The sequence below is a fragment of the Budorcas taxicolor genome, chromosome 16 (assembly GCF_023091745.1).
Source record: "Budorcas taxicolor isolate Tak-1 chromosome 16, Takin1.1, whole genome shotgun sequence".
NCBI classification, from domain to species: Eukaryota; Metazoa; Chordata; class Mammalia; order Artiodactyla; family Bovidae; genus Budorcas; species Budorcas taxicolor.
The window spans coordinates 74509866-74529512 of NC_068925.1; the positions used below are offsets into that span (position 1 = coordinate 74509866).

The window sequence follows — 19647 nt, forward strand, 5'->3', positions numbered from 1 at the left end:
TGGACATAAAGGCATGGATGATGGTAGAACTCTGCTATTTTCGTCAGGAACAGTACTTGAATGAAAATAATGGTCTAGCAGGGTTAATGAGCCATGACTACTTAACTTTTTCCAACCCACCCCTTTCAAGGGAGTAACCAAGGAGTAATGGTCACATAAATAGCATTATGTTTTCAACCTGCACTAATAGCATTGTTTCCAACCTGCACTAAGTTGTCGCGGTCACAGCAGCAAGTCTTCTCCCCCACTTTAAAGTCTCCCCTCGCCGCTCTCGGGCAGCAGATGCGACACTGAGCTCCAGTTCCAGTGTGCCAAGCTGTTTGAGTCCTCCGGATGCTGTCTGAGCACAGTCTCTTGGATTTAGGCAGCAATGACTCCTTCAGTTTTTATGTGCAGGTGGTTGGTTCTTCCTCTGAACTCCTTTAGGTCTTCTCCCAGGCCCTGTAGAGGACAAACCTACACACACACACACACACACACACACACACACACACACACACACGCCTCCCTTCCTGGTGTTTCTCCCCACGCCCCTCAACACTGTTCAGACCTGCAGCGTTCCCCTCATCACGTAAATACCTACATCTCTATGTAGAAATACATCCACTCACCTTGGCAATTGTGCGCCCTGAAAATTACTTCTGTGGTAATCAGATTTAAGGGTAAAGATTCATCTTTCTTAGAAAAAGTAAGGCAATTGGGCGAGGGATAAATTACCTCATTTTACTGTATTTGCTAGGCTCCTTTGCATCCTAGATCTTGGTTGCCACCCTCCTCGCTTCCCCTCAAGTCATATCCATATATTAAAAATGAGCCTATATTTCAGGAACAAATGGATGTCACAGCTGAAGGCTCTAAGATTAACAGCTGTACATTCTTGTCTTTATGCAAAGCGGAATTTCGCGTAATCCAAATCCTGTTAGCTGATCAGTTGAGAAACCTGTTTCTTTTTCTTCTTTGTAATGTAGAATTCTTTAAATAGGTTTAGAACACACAGCCAGTCCACAACTGACAAATGGGTTAAAGTCCAACAAATGACTTCATGCACTGGTTTGAGTTTTCCCAGGAAAGCATTGTCTTACAGGCTATTTGCTTCTGGCTAGTCAGCTATAATGTGATCGAAATACTACACATATGTATAAAAAATAGTGGGAAACAAGACTGGGAACGAGTAAACAGGGAAAGGAACACCCTTGAATAATACTTAGAAAATACACGGGAAGCTGATCTTTTAAAAAGGTTTACTTGGAGAATAATGAATAGGTAACTGGAGATATTTTATGGAACTTCCAAAGAGAGATCTGAGCACTCAGAGGTTATTGACAAGGTTCTCTTACTCCTTTTGATGTGTTTTTCATTTTGAATATTTGAAGAAGCCCCGTGTTTTATTTTGTCTAGTTTCATTTCAGAATAGGCCTTAGATTTTTCTTGCTATAGAAGAATCATGATCCCTACCCTTATACTGGTCCAATGCAGTTAACATTTTTACTCTAATTATTGCTAATATTTGTATCACCAATGAAGCCAAAAAATAGAGAGGAAGTAGGATTTCTAAAGGTAGCTTAGCATGAAGTAGGTAAGAATAAAGAGGAAATGTTGAAAGGAATCTGGTGAAGACTGAAAAGTCTTTACAGGAGGTGATGGTAAATGGATCCTCAGGGGAAAGCCAGGGTGGGGGTGGGGGCAGTGGTTTGTCCATGATTCCCTTGATGGGGCATAAAGGAAGGGCAGAGAAGCAGTGTCAGATGCTGGGTTCCAGCTGTCGTGTGTGTAGGTGACTTAGTTATGGGGTTCACAGAATCAGGGGATTCAGAAATGGAACGACTTTTACTTTTCTAAAATTTAACCTAAGATAACCTTTTTGACTCATGGCTGATAAGCTTTCTCCAGATGTTTTCAAATGTTCTCTGCCTAATTCAGTGATTTTTTTCCCCCCAGTCATATTGGAGTATTAATCTCCCTGTCTCAGTTTGTTTCACAAATACCATCCAGGTATTTTCTTTCGTTCTTTATCCTACCCCACTGTTCCCTGCTTCACTGCCTGATCTTTTTGACTTCATGATGGATCTTGGATGTGATAGAGATTGGGTCCCAGAATGTGTGTGTATGGTGTGAGGTACACATGTGGGGTGTCCTAGACGGAACACCACCTGTAGTCTTACATGGATGGGTGATGTAGGGGAGACTGTTGTTTGCCGACATCAGTGTCTTATAGAAATAGAACCCCTGATTTTCAGCTGGACACAAGTCCATCCTGAATAAAGACCATAACTGCAATTAGCTATAGCAGAAGCGTGTGACATTCAAGTTCTTCTTCCTTGAAAGTGTTCTTCTTTCTTCATTTTCTCTAGCTAGAATTCTGACATGATAATGAGCCATTTTGGACACATAGGTGAGGATAATAATGCCCAGGGATGCTGGTTTTGGGATAGAAAGTTCCCAGATGATTCCATGGATAGAGCTTCTCTTGCAGCTCTAAAATCTTCCCCAGGCCGTTCCATGATAGAAAAATAAATTTAGATATGTTTAAGCCATTGTAAATTTGGGTTTTTATGACACTCGTTTGACATATACTCAAACTAGCATGTGGTGAAAAGTGAAAGACTAGGCAATGTAACTAGATGTTACACATACATAGAAACTTGAGCAGTAGGTGCCAGAAATGGTGTTGAGTGGTAGATGGATGTGGACAGTAAGGACCTTCCCAGAGGCGACAGTATTGTCTCTGATGATGCTAAAGAAGTAGCCAGCGTTTTAGAGAACATATCAAAAGTGTAGGATTTCTATGTAATGCAATACATGAAAATGCACTGGGGAGAAAAACAATTGCTGATTACTGCAATTCAATAAACCACTTAATGCAGTCCCTGGAAAGAATGATTAAAAAGCCATCCCAATGCTCTTTGGCTGACCTTAGGTTTAATCTGAGGTTTTGCATCGCCCTGTTTGTGGGATTCAGATTTTAAGGAGGAAGGATTAAGGAACACATTTGCTGACTCTCTGAAAGAACATAGCCTATGTAAATCAACAAAACTTCCATTAAAAAAAAAGAATATAGTCTAGAGCAGAGAAGTTCTTCAATTAGGGTGCGAAAGGAAAGTGCTTGCACTTTGCAGATTCAGACATTCTTCAAAACAAACAGGCTGGATTCTTGGCTATACAAACAACAGACACGAAGGACAGCAGTCCAGCTAGGTTTCTGCTTCCCAGAGTCCACAGAGACGACGAGGTGACATTTAGTCGTCGGAGAAGATGTGCAGAAACAGAGGTTATCAGAATTTCATCATGTCCCCAGTCTGCTGTGCTAATTCTGTTCCTTCCGAGACTATTTCGGCCGCGTGCATCTTACACAGAGTTAAACTCACCAGATAAAGCACACCCTATGTTCAGAGTGGCTGTATCAATCAACCGAGATCATAAAAGCCACCTACACCATGACCGACCCGCGGGTTTTGGCCGATGCCCGAGGAGGGGTTGGGGATGTGCCCAGCACCCTCTCACTCAGTATGCATCCAGATGCTCTCCCTTCCTTTCAGCGCAGAGAGAGGCTGTGTCTGGGGAGGGGTGGGGGAGTCTGTGTTGTCCAGGAAGCACAGGGATGCATATCAATCACTCTGTTTGGCGGGTAGCACAGACACACTGCCCTTTTATCCTATCACTATACAGGCCTTTCCCATCCATCCAGGAAGTAGGACTGTTTACAATATAGATGGTGTTCTGAGTCACAATAATAACGCATGTTTGTGAGCTACTCAAGAAATTACAAAGCTTCTAGGTGATTTGTTTTCACATTGCTGGGAGCCACATGCAGATGGCTAATTTTGATCCTGGTGTTTGCGTCTTCCAGCCACGTCCCTCTCACTGACTAATCAACAAATATGTGTGGCAATTCTCCACCGGAACCCTAATGAAACGGGCCTAGGAAACCCCAAAGTTGGAAACTCTGGCTTTTCCCTGGTGATCCCTTCAAATGCTGTCACCATCAAAAGCACAGGGGGCCTCTCTTGATTTTGCAGCGTTCTCTTTCTGAATATTTCTCTGGACACACTTGTTCTCTACCCTGTTCGTGGATTAAAAAGAACTTTTGATGTAGCAAGTTCAGATTTTGGAGAACACCCCCGATATGGGCAGGTCTGTTATAATATGGTTTATTTGTTTTCATTGTTCATTTTGCCTTGGCTTAACCCACTTACCAGTCAACTGTGTGTTGTTAAAATATTTCACTTCTCAGTTCTCCCTTTGTACCAACTAACTTCACCAACCTATAGCTCTGGGTCATGGAAGAAGCAAAATCTTCTTTATGATGACCAAGTCTCTCTCTGAGACTCAGGACAGGTGGCAGCCTTTCGATGACCCTTTGGACTCCAGCTTGTTGATCACAAACCACCTGGCGAGTGCAGGGAAGCCCTCTGAACTGCTGCGCTCTCTCTGTTACTTCCAGGAACTTGGTAGTCTACCCACTCTGAACAAGTCCTCATCTCTCTCATCTCCCTTGTTCCAAACACTGTCTCTGTTTCTCAGCATGCACTCCTCAGTGAGTTTCCTTACCCAAGGCTCTTATTCATTTATCTGCCGGTCCACACATATGGGCGAGCTGTTAATCAGCTTTTGTTTAGTATCAGCTTAAGCATTTCAACTTCTGGTTTCTGTTGTGTTCCTTCTCGGCATGCAAATGGGCAAAATGCATGTTCACGGCCGAGCCCTCAACGCCACCATCCCTGGCACTTGGGCCGCTCCTGCCCTGCGCACCAGCCCCTGGCACACTCACCAGCTACGGAGGAGACGACCACGATGCTCCCGTTGGTCTGCTTCAGCATGGGCAAGGCGGCCGTGCTCAGGACCACGTAACTCAGGAGGTTGACCTCTAGGCTTCTGCGCAAGAGATGGATGTCATGGCTAAACACCCTCAAAGGCGTATAGTTGATGTGGTTGAGAATGAGCATGTCAAGTCCCCCTGCAAGAGACAGCTGTGGTGAGAGAAACCATCCGAGGTTGATAACCCGCCCCCCCGCCCCTGTCTCAAAAGCTCCCTGGTGACCCCTAGGACAAAGTCCAGAAGAGGAGAGAGGAGACGCTGTCTCACCCACGAGCTCTCCAGCTTTGGCAACAAATTGTTCTGCGAAGGTCATGTTCTCCATGGTGCCTGCCACATAGTGCGCTGAGGCCGCCCCCAGCTCCAGGCAGCGGGATACCACCTGCAGGGGCACAGTGGCAACTGGCGTCGGTCTTGGCTGCAGACCTTTGGGGCGGGCAGTCTCTGGCATAATGGGGGCTTAAATGAGAGGTTGCTCACAGCCCTGAAAAGTGTGTGTACATGTGTGTCATTAAAGGCAACGGACGCGGCATTTGTCCTCTGTTTGAAATACTGTCTGGAAGAAGGTTGGGTTAGAGATGGATAAATCACAGTGCTGGAGTTTAAGTCCACAGTTTGTGCTCATGAGTCTCTGTGAACAGATGGTTCTGAACACATGATTGATATAGGTGCTAGTTTCCATGTGGGTAGCCTTAGGTTTGTGCATATTTGTGTACCCTTGTGAGTTTGAGTATATAAGGTTTGAGTATAAGGTTTGTGAGTCTGAGTATATAAGAGGGCATGCGTCTGCATGGTGACCAGAATGTGAATTCTTGAGTAGGTACTGGAACGTTGGTATCTGAGTACATGGCTATATGTCTGTAACTCCATGTGTTCATGTGTGTGAATGGGCGTGTCTGTGAGCATGCAGAGCCCAAGAACTTTGTGTCTAGATATGTATGCATGAGAAGGGACACTTACAAGCATACTTTGGTATTCCTGTGGGTGTTTGAATCCTCTGTGTGTGTATCTGTGTCTGAGTGTGCCAGTTCTATGCATTGGCATGTATATGCAAGCATATAAAGGAATACATCTGGGCACATGAGGTACATACGGCTGTGGGCACAGGACCCTCACCTTCTTTAGACTTTCTTCTGACCTCGCTGTCACTACCACGTGGGCTCCCATCCTTGCCAGGTGATAGGCCATTTCTCTTCCGATTCCCTTGCTGGCCCCCGTGACAATCACTCTCTTTCCTCGAAGCATCTCTGGGAAACCCCAAAAGGAAGTGAGGACCATACATGGCAGCAACATTCCTCCTCCCACTCTAGAGGTGGAGAGCTTTATCTCAGTGTCTGAAGGTTATGAGCCCATATCAACTCATCCCAAGCTGCATAAATCAGTAAAGGGACAGACCCGTCTTTTGTAAACATTTTCTGAAATGGGAATTTGCTTTGGTGGCTCAAAAGCAAGTCTTCCTGCTGCCCTTTTTGGAAACCCCTATGGACAGAGAGTTTAGCTAAAACACTGGAGTTCCAGACATTTCTGGACTCATCCGATTGCTCAACTGAAATAAAATTCAAAAAGTCATCAAAACACATGTGCTCATAGAGATTCCAGGGATTTTCTCTCACTTCTATTTAGTCATCAACTCCAGAATTCTTTCTTATTTCCCACTTATCCACCCCTTCACAGAGCTCAATTATCTGGTGAAGTTGTGAATTTTGGAATTACCCTCATTTTCTTTTTCTTTTTTTTTGCAGGAGATCTGAAATTGCTTTCAATTTAATGTGCCAAATAAAACATGGATTATTTAGCAATCTTTTAACCTCCTCACACCCCATAAACAGAAGCACAGTCTTACCTCAGGGTCCTGTCTTGTCCAGCAACTCTGGGGATCAAGAACTCCTTCTGATCCTCAGAAACATTCCAGCCATCCCTGGGTGTTAAAATCTATTCCTCCAGCCATCCCTGGGTTTTAAAATCTTTTCCTCCAAAATTAAACACATTGGTACTTACCTGGTCTGAATTCCTCATTCGCAGAATAGTAGTAGTAGGCCAAGAAGATCCCCAGAATGGGGAGGAGGTATTTTTTCATAAAAGCCATCAGACAGGGATCTGGCGCGAGGAGCCCTGTGGGACACACAGAGAGAACCTACAGAGCTTTCTACAACCTCCTAGGCAGGCAGCAGCCTCTGAATTGTGACATCAGGGACGGGGGAGGCTGGAGTAGTCTCAGGCAGTGCTAGCCAATTTCCCTGTCAGAGCTGCGATTGGCTTTGGGTGGGATCCCATTCGTCCCTGGCAGCCTGCGTGGTAGATTTCATAATGGACAATGTTTACTCCATTTCATTGAGCAAGAAGAGACTTCCAGATGGCCAGGCTCATGACTGTACAGAACTGGATTCCTGAGCATCCCTACCCCGAGCCGATCTTCCTCGGAACACCATTTACGCCAGGAATCAACGGCCTTTCAAAAGTGATATATCAAAAGCTGGAGAGAAAGCGTGTGTGGGGCTTCTGAGGGAAGTGTGACTAATAGCGAAGAGAGCCAGAGTCAAGCCAATCTCATTCTCAGCCCCACCTCCCAGTCGGAAGCAATTAAAAATAACAGCACAAAACAGAAAAATAAGCTTAAGGAAAAAAAAGGTGCACATCTTGGAGGGGGGAAAAAAAAGCAAACAAGCCTTATAAACCTCACATTCAAGTTAAATGAACAATATTACAACATCAAAGGAGAATGCATGCCAGCTAGAACCCAGATGGCGGGAAACCCATGACCGGTCAAGACTCTCAGGCAAGTGCAATGGAATGTGCACTTATTACTTTAACAGCAAATAAAGAAGAAATGATGAGTGTAAAGGAAGTAAAAGCTATTAAAGTAGGTCTTTTAAACACCATAGAGAACCAAAAAAATGTGGAGAGGATAATAGGAAGAGGGGAACCTGATGTAGAAGAAAAAAGAATGAGCATCGTTGAAGCAAAGCTAGCCTGAGAAGCCCACATCCAGTTAAAAATTGATCTGTTAAAAATTGATCCAGTTAACAATGAAAGGACTAGGGGGAGAAATCCCTAGTAATTTACAATTTATCACAGAAATATAGAAATAGCCATGTTGGTATGTCTGTCACAAGGATCACTCCTCAAAGAATTTAGGCTATTGTAATTGTTAAGTTTTTCAATTTAAAACGCGCCATTGAAACCATACCCACTACCCTATCACAGAGAAAATCCAGAATTTTGCAAGTTGCCGATGGAGCCAAGGAAACCAATTTAATATGGCAGTAAGGGTACCAGTGCTTTGGAGGAGGAATGTAGTTTGAGGGTGAAGGATTCACATAAGATTAAGAGAAATTGAATTATGACTCCCAAGTATAGTATCTGGAAACACTCACTGAATTTTCACTTCAGAGCAAGGAAAAATAATTTAAGACCCAGAGGAGATGAAATAATTTGTCAACAAAGGCCCACACCTGCTTTCCAGGAAACAGTTCAGATCTAAGAACAGTTGAGGGTCAGATAGTTCATGGAGAACAAAAGAGAAAAAATATTTTAAAAATTCAACTGCAAAATTATATTACATAGTGTCAGAACTATAAGATACACACACATATATGTATATATTATATATATAATACATATATATACACATATATGTATTAATATATATATACATATACATATACACATTTCTTTTCTTGGTCACAGCCCATGGCATGTGGAATGTATATATATATGTGGCATGTATATATTATATATATAATACATATATATACACATATATGTATTAATATATATATACATATACATATACACATTTCTTTTCTTGGTCACAGCCCATGGCATGTGGAATCTTAGTTCCCTGACCAAGGATGGAACCAATGAAGTGTGGAATCTTAACCTCTGGACTGCCAGGGAAGTCCCTGATGAAATAATTTCTCATCAGTAAAATGCATTGATGAGAATGAGGATGCTACATAATGGTTGATGATTTTAAATCTTAGCAGTTTTTAAAAGTTTTGGTCTAAGGATCTTTTTTTTTTCAATTGGAGTACAGTTGCTTTAAATATCGTGTTAGTTTACACTGTACAATGAAGTGAATCAACTATATGTATACATATGTCCTCTCCCTCTTGGACCTCCCTCCCACCACCTCCACTGCACCGCTCTAGGTCATCACAGAGCACTGAGCTGAGCTCCCTGAGCAATACCGCAGGTTCCCACTAGCTATCTCTTTTACATATGGTAGTGTATCTATGCCAAGCCTAATCTCCCAGTACATCTCACCCTCCCCTTCTCCCTCTGCGTGTACATGTACATTCTTGATGCTTGCATCTCTGTTCCTGCCCTGGAACGAGGTTCATCTGTACTTTTTTTCTAGATTCCACATACATGGATTAATATTTGTTTGTTTTTCTTTCTCTGACTTGCTTCACTCTGTATGATAGACTCTATGTCCATCCACATCTCTACAAGTAACCCAGTTTTGTTCCTTTTTATGATAGAGTAATATTCCACAGTGTGTTTGTACCACATCCGCTTTATCCATTCCTCTGTGGCTGGACACTTACATTATTTCCATGTCCTGGCTATTGTAAATAGTGCTTCTATGAACACTGGGGTATATGTGTCTTTTTGAATTATGATTTTCTCAGGGTATATGCCCAGTAATGGTATTGCTGGGTCATATGGTAGTTGTATTTTTAGTTTTTTAAGGAACCTCCATTCCACTCTCCATAGTGGCAATAGCAGTTTACATTCCTACCAATAGTATAAGAGGGTTTCTTTTCTCCACACCCTCTCCAGCATTTATTGTTTGTACATCTTTTGATAGTGGCCATTCTGACTGGTGTGAGGTGGTACCTCATTGTAGTTTTGGTTTGTATTTCTCTAATAATTAGTGACATTGAGCATCTTTCATGTGCCTCTTGGCCATCTGTATGTCTTCTTTGGAGAAATATCTATTTAGATCATCCCCCCATTTGTCGATTGGATTGTTTGTTTTTTTGATATAGAACTGCTTGAGTTGTTTGTATATTTTGGAGATTAATCCTTTATCTGTTGATTCATTTGCAAATATTTTCTCCCATTCTGAGGGTTGTCTTTTCATCTTGTTTATGATTTCCTTTGCTGTGCAAAAGCTTTTCAATTTAATTAGGTCCCATTTGTTCATTTTTGTTTTTATTTTCATTACTCTAGGAGGTGGATCAAAAAAAGATCTTGCTGTGGTTTATGTCAAAGAGTGTTCTGCCCATGTTTCCTCCAAGAGTTTTATAGTGTCCAGCTTTATATTTGGGTCTTTAATCCATTTTGAGTTTATTTTTGTGTATGGTGTTAAGGAGCATTCTAATTTCATTCTTTTACATTTAGTTGTCCACTTTTCCCAGCACCACTTATTGAAGAGAGTGTCTTTTCTCTGCTGTATATTCTTGCTTCCTTTGTCCTAGATTAGGTGACCAGAGGTGTGTGGGTTTAATCTCTTGGATTTCTATTCTGTCTCATTGATCTATATTTCTGTTTTTGTGCCAATACCATACTGTCTTGATGACTGTAGCTTTGTAGTATAGTCTGAATTTGGGTATCCTGATGCCTCCAACTCCGTTTTTATTTCTCAAGGTTGCTTGGGCAAATTGGGATCTTTTGTATTTCCATGTAAATTGTAAAAATTTTTGTTGTGATTCTGTGAAAAATGCCATTGGTAATTTGATAAAGATTGCATTGAGTCTGTAGATTGCTTTGGGTAGTATTGTCATTTTGACAATACTGATTCTTCCCATCCAAGAACTTGGTATATCTCCCCATCAGTTTGTGTCATCTTTGATTTCTTTCATCAGTGTTTTATTGTTTTATGAGTACAGGTCTTTTGCCTCCTTAAGTAGGGTAATTCCTAGGTATTTTATTCTTTTTGTTGAGATGGTAAATGGTATTGTTTCCTTAATTTCTCTTTCTGATTTTCATTGTTTTAGTGTATAAGAATGCAAGATATTTCTGTGCATTAATTTTGTATCCTGCAACTTTACTAAATTCTTTAACTAACTTTAGTTGCTTTCTGGTGGCATCTTTAAGATTTTTATGTATAGAATCATATCATCTGCAAACAGTGATAGTTTTACTTCTTTTCCAATTCGAATTTCTTTTATTCTTTTTCTTCTCTGATCACCATGGCTAGGACTTCTAAAACTTTGTTGAAAAATAGTGGTGAGAGTGGCCTTTGTTGTCTTGTTCCTGATCTTAGAGAAAATGCTTTCAGTTTCTCACCATTGAGAATTATGTTTGCTGTGGGTTTGTCATGTATGATCTTTATTATGTTGAAGTAGTTTCTCTCTGTGCCTACTTTCTGGAGAGCTTTTTGTTTCTTTTAAATTATAAATGGGTGCTGAATTTTGTCAAAAGCTTTTTCTGCATCTATTGAGATGATCATATGGTCTTTATTCTTCAATTTGTTAATATGGTGTATCACATTGATTGATCTGCATATATTGAAAAATCCTTGCATCCATGGGATAAATCCCACTTGATCATGATGTATGATTCTTCTAATGTATTATTGGATTAGGATTGCTAATATTTTGTTGGGGAATTTTGCATCTATATTCATCAGTGATATTGATCTATACTTTTTTGTGTGTGTGATATCTCTGTCTGGTTTTAGTATCATAGTGATAGTGGCCTTGTAGAACCAGTTTGGGAGTGTTCCTCCCTCTGCAATTTTTTGGAAGAGTTTGAAAAGGATAGGTGTTACTGTTCTCTAAATGTTTGATAGAATTCACCTGGGAAGCCATCTGGTCCTGGACTTTTGTTTGTTGGAAAATTTTAAATTACTGTTTGCTGGGGTCCAGCCCCGGTGGATCCAGGGTGATTCGAAGGTGGGGACAGAGTTGGCGTCCTTGGAAAAATACATATTTAATTACAGATATATAGAGAGATTAGAAATGGATAGTGTAGTAGGAAAATTAGTGGAGAAAAAGATGGGTGAATAACTTGGTTTACGTGGAACAGCATCCATGCTCCAGATGGGAATTCAGCCAGAAAAACAGGGAGCAAGAAAGAAATGACATGGGGGAATCAGTCTTTCTGGAAACTGATCCGATTTCTTTATTTTGGGGTTTGCTTATATACCTTTTGTTACACATAGGGATGAATACAGAGTCACGTGGGGGTCAGCAGTCCTGACCTTTATCAAAATCAGGCGCTTCACATAAAAAGGTCTTAGGGATTTTACATCATCTTCTGGCCATGAGACCTGCTGACATTTTATGATCCTTTCTTTCTGATAACCAAAAAACTTATTTCTTCCAAGGGTGTTTTTTCTTAAACCAGGCACCACCCTCCAAATAACGTTGCATTCCTATAGGGTGAGGGTGTAGTGAGTTACAATCAAGAAAGGAATTTATTTAACCCAAGGTTAACATGATTAATCTTAAAGGTTAATACTTATTTCTCCTATATGTTAGTTATATTCATTATAAGGACAGGGAATATGGAGATTTAGCAGCAAACATCAGCCCAACAAATGAAAATCCTTTCACTAATGCTCCCCTTAAGATCTATTTAGTTTTAAGATAGTGATAAAGTTACATTTTTACATAGCAAGGACACAGTGATTTATAACAAAGTACAGTGATCTATTACAAAAGAGAAAATTCATTAACTCAAAAAGTCTAGTATTGCTAACCTTAAAAACTACTGTATTTCCTTTTCTATATTCCAAATACATTGATTAATATATTCCCAGATGCCTAAGGATATGGAGGCCTGGTGGCAATCATTGACTCAACAATGAGAAAAGCCCTATGCTAATTAAGACTTTCAAAATATTCCAAAACTCTCTGTGCTGTCTATGGTTGAGAGGTAGTAAACAATCATGTGCGGTAGTGGCAGGAGTATGGATAATCCTGTCACACAAGCTAGTCTGTCAGCTGAGAGGTTTGACCTGAGACACACTTGTCCCACCCAGGGCGGGGAATTAGCAGCAATTATTGGCACAACAAATGAAAAAACCCTTCACCAATATAATTTCTAACCAACCCACTATACTGACAATTTCCCAAAATAATTTGCCTGTAGTAAGTCTAAAACATCTCATGCCTCTCAGGTTGGGAGGCTGTAAACAATCACATGTAGCCGGACGAACCTATACAGGTGGGCTAGATAACCTTCAGAGGAGTCCGTAAGCTGAAACACTCTTGTCACGCCCAGGAATTTTTATTGACTTGGAGCTGCACATTAACTCCTTCTCCGAGAGAAATGGTGATGGGGGAGAGCCCCCCGTAAAGTCAGAGGTGTAGGTGAGAGCATAAAACAGACTCTGATTTTGGGGGTAGATGCTCGGGAACAGGGGGTTACCTGAGGCTTGATCACGCCTTTGCGTATGCCAAGCCTCCTTCCTCATGACATTTGCCATGGGCGGAGTTCCTCATGCTGGCCCCCAGCAACTGTATTAATTTCATCACTTGTGATTCATCTGTTTACATTTTCTAATTCTTCCTGGTTCAGTCTTTGAAAGTTGTAGCTTTCCAAGAATTTGTCTATTTTTCCCAGATTGTCCATTTTATTATCATATATTTGCTTATTGTAGTCTCCTATGATCTTTCGTATTTCTCCAGTGTCAGTTGTAATTTCTCCTTTTTCATTTATAATTTTATTGATTTGAGTTCTCTCTCTTTTTTTCTTGACGATTCTGGTTAAGGCTTATCAATTTTGTTTCTCAAGAGAACCAACTTTTTTAGTTTTATTGATCTTTGCTATTGTTTTATTTATTTCTATCTCATTTATTTCCTCTCTGATCTTTATGATTTCTTCTACTGACTTTGGATTTTGGCTTTTCTTCTTTTTCTAGTTGCTTTATGTGTAAGGTTAGATTGTGTATGTGAGAGTTTTCTTTGTTTCTTGAGGTGTAATTGAATTGCTATTACACGTACCTGCTATAACCGCTTTTTCTGTGTCTCATAGGTTTTGGATCATTGTATTTTTGTTGTCATTTATTTCTGTGTATTTTTAAAAAATCCCTTTTGATTTCTTCAATGATCTCTTGATTATTCATCAGTGCACTGTTTAGCTTCCATGTGTTTGTGTTTTTTTTACAGTTTCTCCCCCCTGTGATTGCTTTCTAATCTAATAGCATTGTGGCTGGAAAAGATGCTTGTTATTATTTCAATTTTAAAACGTTTTCCAAGGTTTGATTTGTGACCCAGGATGTGATCTATCCTGGAAAATTTTCTGTGTGTACTTCAGAAGAAAGTGTATTCTTCTGCTTTCAGGTGAAATGTCTTTATCAATTAAATCTGGCTGGTCTACTGTGTCCTTTAAAGCTTGGGTTTCCTTATTTATTTCTGTCTGGATGATCTGTCCGTTAGTGTAAGTGCAGTGTTAAAGTGCACTTTTAATACACTACCACTGTGTTAGTGTTGATTTCCCCTTTTATAGCTGTTAATATTCACCTTATATATTGAGGTGCTCCTATGTGAGTGCTTAAATATTTATAATTGTTAATTTCTTCTTGGATGTGTCAACTACAAGTTGGCACTTGCCATCTACCTCTATACAAGCTGCTTCAGCTGAACACCTGATTTTCAACACCTCCTGAAAAGAGTTCAGGTTGGGGAACAGAAACAGGTACTCCAATTCTTGTATCTCCTCATTATCTAGAAAAGCTCTGAAATCCTTCATGGTGATATCTGCTTCTTGTGACTAGCAGTGACCTTCATGAGATTGCATGTACTCCCCCTTCCTCAAAATCACATATATACTCACCTTTCCCCCTAATTTTTTGGAGCAGTTTCTCAGAGCTATCTGAGGTGCTGTCTCCTAGGTTATTGTCCTCCTTTTGCCCCAGAGAAAACTTGACTCACAGCTCTCAAATTATGCATTTATTTAAAAAGTCAACGATGAATACCTTGATCATTATGTAGTGTCTTTCCATACCTCTTGTAGCAATCTTTATTTTGAAGTCTGTTTTATTTGATATGAGTATTGCTACTCCAGTTTGCTTTTGATTTCTATTTGCATGGAGTATCTTTCTATCCTCTCACATCCAGCTCACTTATCTGTTCTTCTGCTTCAGTTACTTGGCTATTGATTACTTTTAGTGTATTTTTAAATTTCAGTTACTGTGTTATTCATCATTGTTTGTTCTTTAGATCTTCTAGGTCCTTGTTAAATATTTCTTGTATTTTATTAGTCAGTGCCTCCATTCTGAGATTTTGAATCATCTTTACTATCATTACTCTAAATTCTTTTTCAGGTATGTTGCCTATTTCCTTTTCATTTACTTGGTCTTATAGGTTTTTACCTTGCTTCTTTGTCTGTAACATAGATTTTTGTCATCTCATTTCTTTGATGGGTGGGACAGGGGTGTTCCTGTCGTACTGGTTGTTTGGTTTGAGGCATCCAGCGCTGGAGTTTGCACTCAGTTGGACTGAGCCAGGTCTTGGTGCCGAGATGAATACGTCCGGGATAATTCATGCTGATTAATATTCCCTGGGTCTGAGGTTCCCTGTTAGTCTAACAGTTTGGACTTGGCACTCCCACCATAGGAGATCAGGCCTGGTCACTGGCCTGGGAACCAAGATTCTGCAAGCTGCTCAGCATTGCAGAAAAAAACAAACAACACATACACAATAACAAAGAATAAAAAATAAAATTAGAAAAATTAAAAAATACATTCTTTAGAGAAAAATAAAAATATAAATGAAACAACAATAAGGTGACCTACCACTACCACAACAACTATAAAAACTAAAAACAAAAATACCCCAAAGGAAAAGGCCTTGGCTATGGGGGTTGGAGGAGTGAGTCTTAGGTGGGGGTGGGTCTTAGGTAGGGTGGGGGCTAGGTTTAGGACCAGTGCTGCTAGGAAAGGTCCTGGGGTGGCAGGGGTGGGGTTTAGGCTCAGCACTACTGGAGGGGGCCTTGGAGAGCAGCAGTTCAGGCTGGGACCCCAGTGAGCTCCTTGGGGCCCAAGGAGGCAGGGGAAATGCTGGCCAAGTTTCTGTCTGATCCTCCCACCCTGTGAAGGTCCTTTCCCTGCCCCCGCTGATGCCCTTGCAGTCAGTGGGCCACTCCAATTATGGGCACCTCTCACCTCCCTCCGCCACTCCTCAGAGGGCCCGGTCCCGTCCACTTCTATTTCTTTTCCTCCCAACACCTCACATCCCACTAGTTCACATAGGGGTTCCTCCCATCCCCTTAGGTGTCCGAGCTCCCTGGCCAGTGCCTAGTAGGTGCCCCAGTTGTGAGGAGGCACGGACTCTGCTTCCTTCTATTTCGTCATCTTGACTCTATCTTCTAAGGATCCTCTTAACAATCTTAAAAATCATCAAGGCTCTCAAAGAATTTTTACATATGTGGTTTTACCTATTGATATAGATGTATTAGAAATTGAAACTGAGAATTTCTTGTTTTAACTCAAGAATACAGATGCATCCATGTGTTAAGCTTTGTATTATTATACATCTCGTAGGCTAGGGAAACTCAACAGAGAAGGAGAAGGAAAGAGGGTGAATAATGTTTTAATATGATTATGAAAACAGTTTTGACCTTTCAAACTTCCAAGAGGGTCTCAGGGAACCAGGGGACCACGCTTGGATCCCATTACTTGGATCCACTGTGTGTTTATAGTTACACGGCTGGTCCTCTCATTAGCTTGTTAACTCCTGGAGGTCATGGATTATGTCTTTTTCATCTTTGTCTCTCTTCATCTCCTGCTAACTTTGCTCCAAATAGGCATTCAGTGAAATTTTGCTGTTTTAGTGTTTGCAAGGCACTGCAGCAAAGAGAGCATTGCTATCTTTCTGGAGCCTGATTTAATCTAGGGAAGTCACTGAGATTTAGCATTTTGTCCAGAAGTGATCAACCCCCTGCCCCCTAATCCTCTTCTGTGGTGCTCAACAATTTGAAAACTAACAAATATTAATAATAAAAAAGACAAAAGGAAATATGAATGTTTCACCTAGCACTTGTTCGGATTAGATTTTCACAAATCAAGTAAAGTTTCTTTCACTGCCATAGCAGCGAACCTGAACTGTTCATTCCTTCATGCTGCTCCTCCTTTGTAAGGCATTGACCACCTACATTTCAGAGCAGGCTTTCAGTGAAATGCCCTCGGCATGACCCACGCATGGTCAAAACCCCACATAGAATGAGTCACTTTCAGCTGAAGGTGCATGGCTGAGCCCAGCCAGGAATTCTCTCTGACTTGATTACCCCCATCTAAATGAATGAGGTCAAGAAAAACACGGAGGGGAAAAGAGGTCAGGAGCAGCCACAGGGCAATTCCTGAGCACTTGGTATAACATGAAGATCACAAATGGAGCACCTGTCATTTCTGAGGCAGCTGCGGCTGGAGTGCTCTTTGGAACTGTTTGATAGCTTTGTTAAGGAAGCAGTCTCTTCCCTCTGAAAACTCATCCTGCCAGTGGAACCGTGAGTGGGCAGACCTTGGAGTAAAAGGTGGGTGAACCCTATGTTTGGAGGTTCTGCCTTCCCTGGGAAAATAACAGGTTAAGACAGGAAGGGATCTTAGCATAATGTTGTAGGAAGCATAAACGTCTCCCCTTCCCTCGGTCCTCCCGCCCTGCTCCCCACCCCGATCTGGTTCCTCAGGTCTGATATTTTTTTTTCCGTTAAGAACTGCTAGGTCTGTGCCGTCAGGAAAGGGCAACCCCACTCCAGTATGCTTGCCTGAGAAATCCCATGGACAGAGGAGCCTGGCAGGCTCTAGTCCATGGGGTCACAAGAGTCAGACATGACTGAAGCAATAGCGCAGCAAGTCTGCGCCATGGCTACCAAAATCTGCTCCTAGCCAGGGAGACAGCTGAGAAATAAAATTCATCTTTCATGGCAAGATGAGGAAAATTTAAACAAAAAAAGTCTTCTCCATCCTTTGGCCTCCCCTTTCCTCCCACTAGGCATCGTATATCTGCATTGCACATCGACCAAAACGCCCCCATCGACTGACATACCTGCTCAGCTGCAAAGAGCCATAGTCTCCCAGCGTCAGTCGGACAATTCCTTAAAGATAACATTTCTTCATGGCGCTTAGATCTGGCTTATGTAAACTGTCACTAGTGCGTCATTCATTGGGCATCAATATAATGCCTCTCTCTCAGAAAACTTACATAACTGTACCTTGAATTCTAACAGGTGGAACAATTCTCAGAGCTTTCCGAGATGCTATTTCCAGTTTATAATCCTCAAATTTGGCTCAAATAAAATTTTCCTTTTCTTTCTTATGCTAGCTGATTATTATTATTTTTTTTTTGTCGACACAACTATCATTTTACATCATTTTGTCTGATAACGTGGACTTCCTGCCCTCCCCACCCCCAACCCCCTTCTTTTCCCTCTCCAGTCTGCCTAACAAGAGGGAAAGTTCTGTTTCTCAGCCCTTCTGCAGGACACTATCCCTAATAGACAGATTTACTCATATTATCCAACTAATGGAAGCTCAGATGCAGGAAAATGAACTAGAGATGGGATAACCTGCCCTGCACGCGCCGCCTTGACCCTGCTGGTCACGCGTAGTTGGGTGACAGGGGACTGGTGAGGCAGACTAGCTGGTGTCTGTTTGCCTAAGAGAGCTGAGAGCCTCTTGGGAAAGAAGGCCTGGAGTCTGGCTTGATCCCCTCCCCTCAGTGGAGCAGGCAGAGACAATTCTGAACAAGCCTTGCGCTTCTGCACGTTTTCCGCTGGCCCGTGGCATGCGAATGTGCACTGGAGCTCTCAGGAGCCTCACACGTAACCGTAAAAATCACTCCCCAGGAAGTCTGGGGAGACTTGGTAGCAATCAGGCACCATGAGAGAGGCCCACACAGCGGAGGGGAATGACCGGCAAAGCTGCTGCACAGCTTCAGCCCCTCAGTGTTTCCTCTTGGTTGTTCAGCCTGGTTTTCAGGAAGCACGTCAGGTGGGCATAGGAGCCCCTGCTAGGCAGGTTGCTTAGGGTGCCAGTGACTGCAGTGTTAGAGGGAGGCCACTTCCCTCTGGGGAGAAGTAGGGTTGCCACATTTAGCAAATAGAAAGTCAGGCCAGCCAGTCAAATTTGAATTGCAGATAGGCAACACATCCTATTTTGGGATCTGTATAATCTCAACTATTCCATGGATTATATTTATGCTAAAACATTATTCATGGTTTATCTGAAAGTCAGATTTAACTGGGTGTTCCGTGCTTTTTGCTGGCAGTCTTAGAAGTGGCCAGAACCTTGGGGACATTGGGAGATTGTACCTCACGTTATGGACAAAGTATCCTTGATCGTAGTAGCTACTGAGAGCAGAGGTGAGAACACCGTATGTACCTTCATCACAGGCGGACCCAGCCACCCAGCCGCAGACAGCCCCCAACAGGGCCAGTAGCAAAGGAGAAGGGTACATGCCACATGGCGGCTGACTGATTTAATCTACTAATATTTATTTAGGGCGTTCCGGATTTCTTTGGAAGGGATGATGCTAAAGCTGAAACTCCAGTACTTTGGCCACTTCACGCGAAGAGTTGACTCATTGGAAAAGACTCTGATGCTGGGAGGGATTGGGGGCAGGAGGAGAAGGGGACGACAGAGGATGAGATGTCTGGATGGCATCACTGACTCGATGGACGTGAGTCTGAGTGACCTCCGGGAGTTGGTGATGGACAGGGAGGCCTGGCATGCTGCGATTCATGGGGTCGCAAAGAGTCGGACACAACTGAGCGACTGAACTGAACTGAACTGAACAGATCAGGTCCTGTGACCTATGAAAAAGCAAAATGCTTTCCAAGCCTGAAGAAGGAGACAGACATGGTAATCAATGAAATGGGATGCAGAGGGAGCTGTGTGAGAAAAGAGAAGGAGGTGTGGAAGAGAAGGGAGTGTTTGGGAA

General features: G+C 42.0%; 2 protein-coding genes across 2 annotated transcripts in view; one reads left to right on the forward strand and one right to left on the reverse strand.

The window, feature by feature from the left end:
- The window catches only part of HSD11B1 (hydroxysteroid 11-beta dehydrogenase 1), a 38455-nt gene extending 31479 nt beyond the window's left edge, over nt 1-6976 (reverse strand). Inside the window, exons 1-4 of the mRNA XM_052653678.1 lie at nt 6812-6976; nt 5930-6060; nt 5084-5195; nt 4769-4954 (exon numbers count right to left, since the gene is read on the reverse strand). Of these exons, the coding sequence (XP_052509638.1) occupies nt 4769-4954; nt 5084-5195; nt 5930-6060; nt 6812-6899 (517 nt within the window). The 5' untranslated portion in view covers nt 6900-6976. The remainder of the gene's footprint in view (nt 1-4768; nt 4955-5083; nt 5196-5929; nt 6061-6811) is intronic.
- C16H1orf74 (chromosome 16 C1orf74 homolog) overlaps nt 1-19647 on the forward strand; it is a 104760-nt gene that overhangs the window by 75849 nt on the left and 9264 nt on the right. The window lies entirely within an intron of this gene.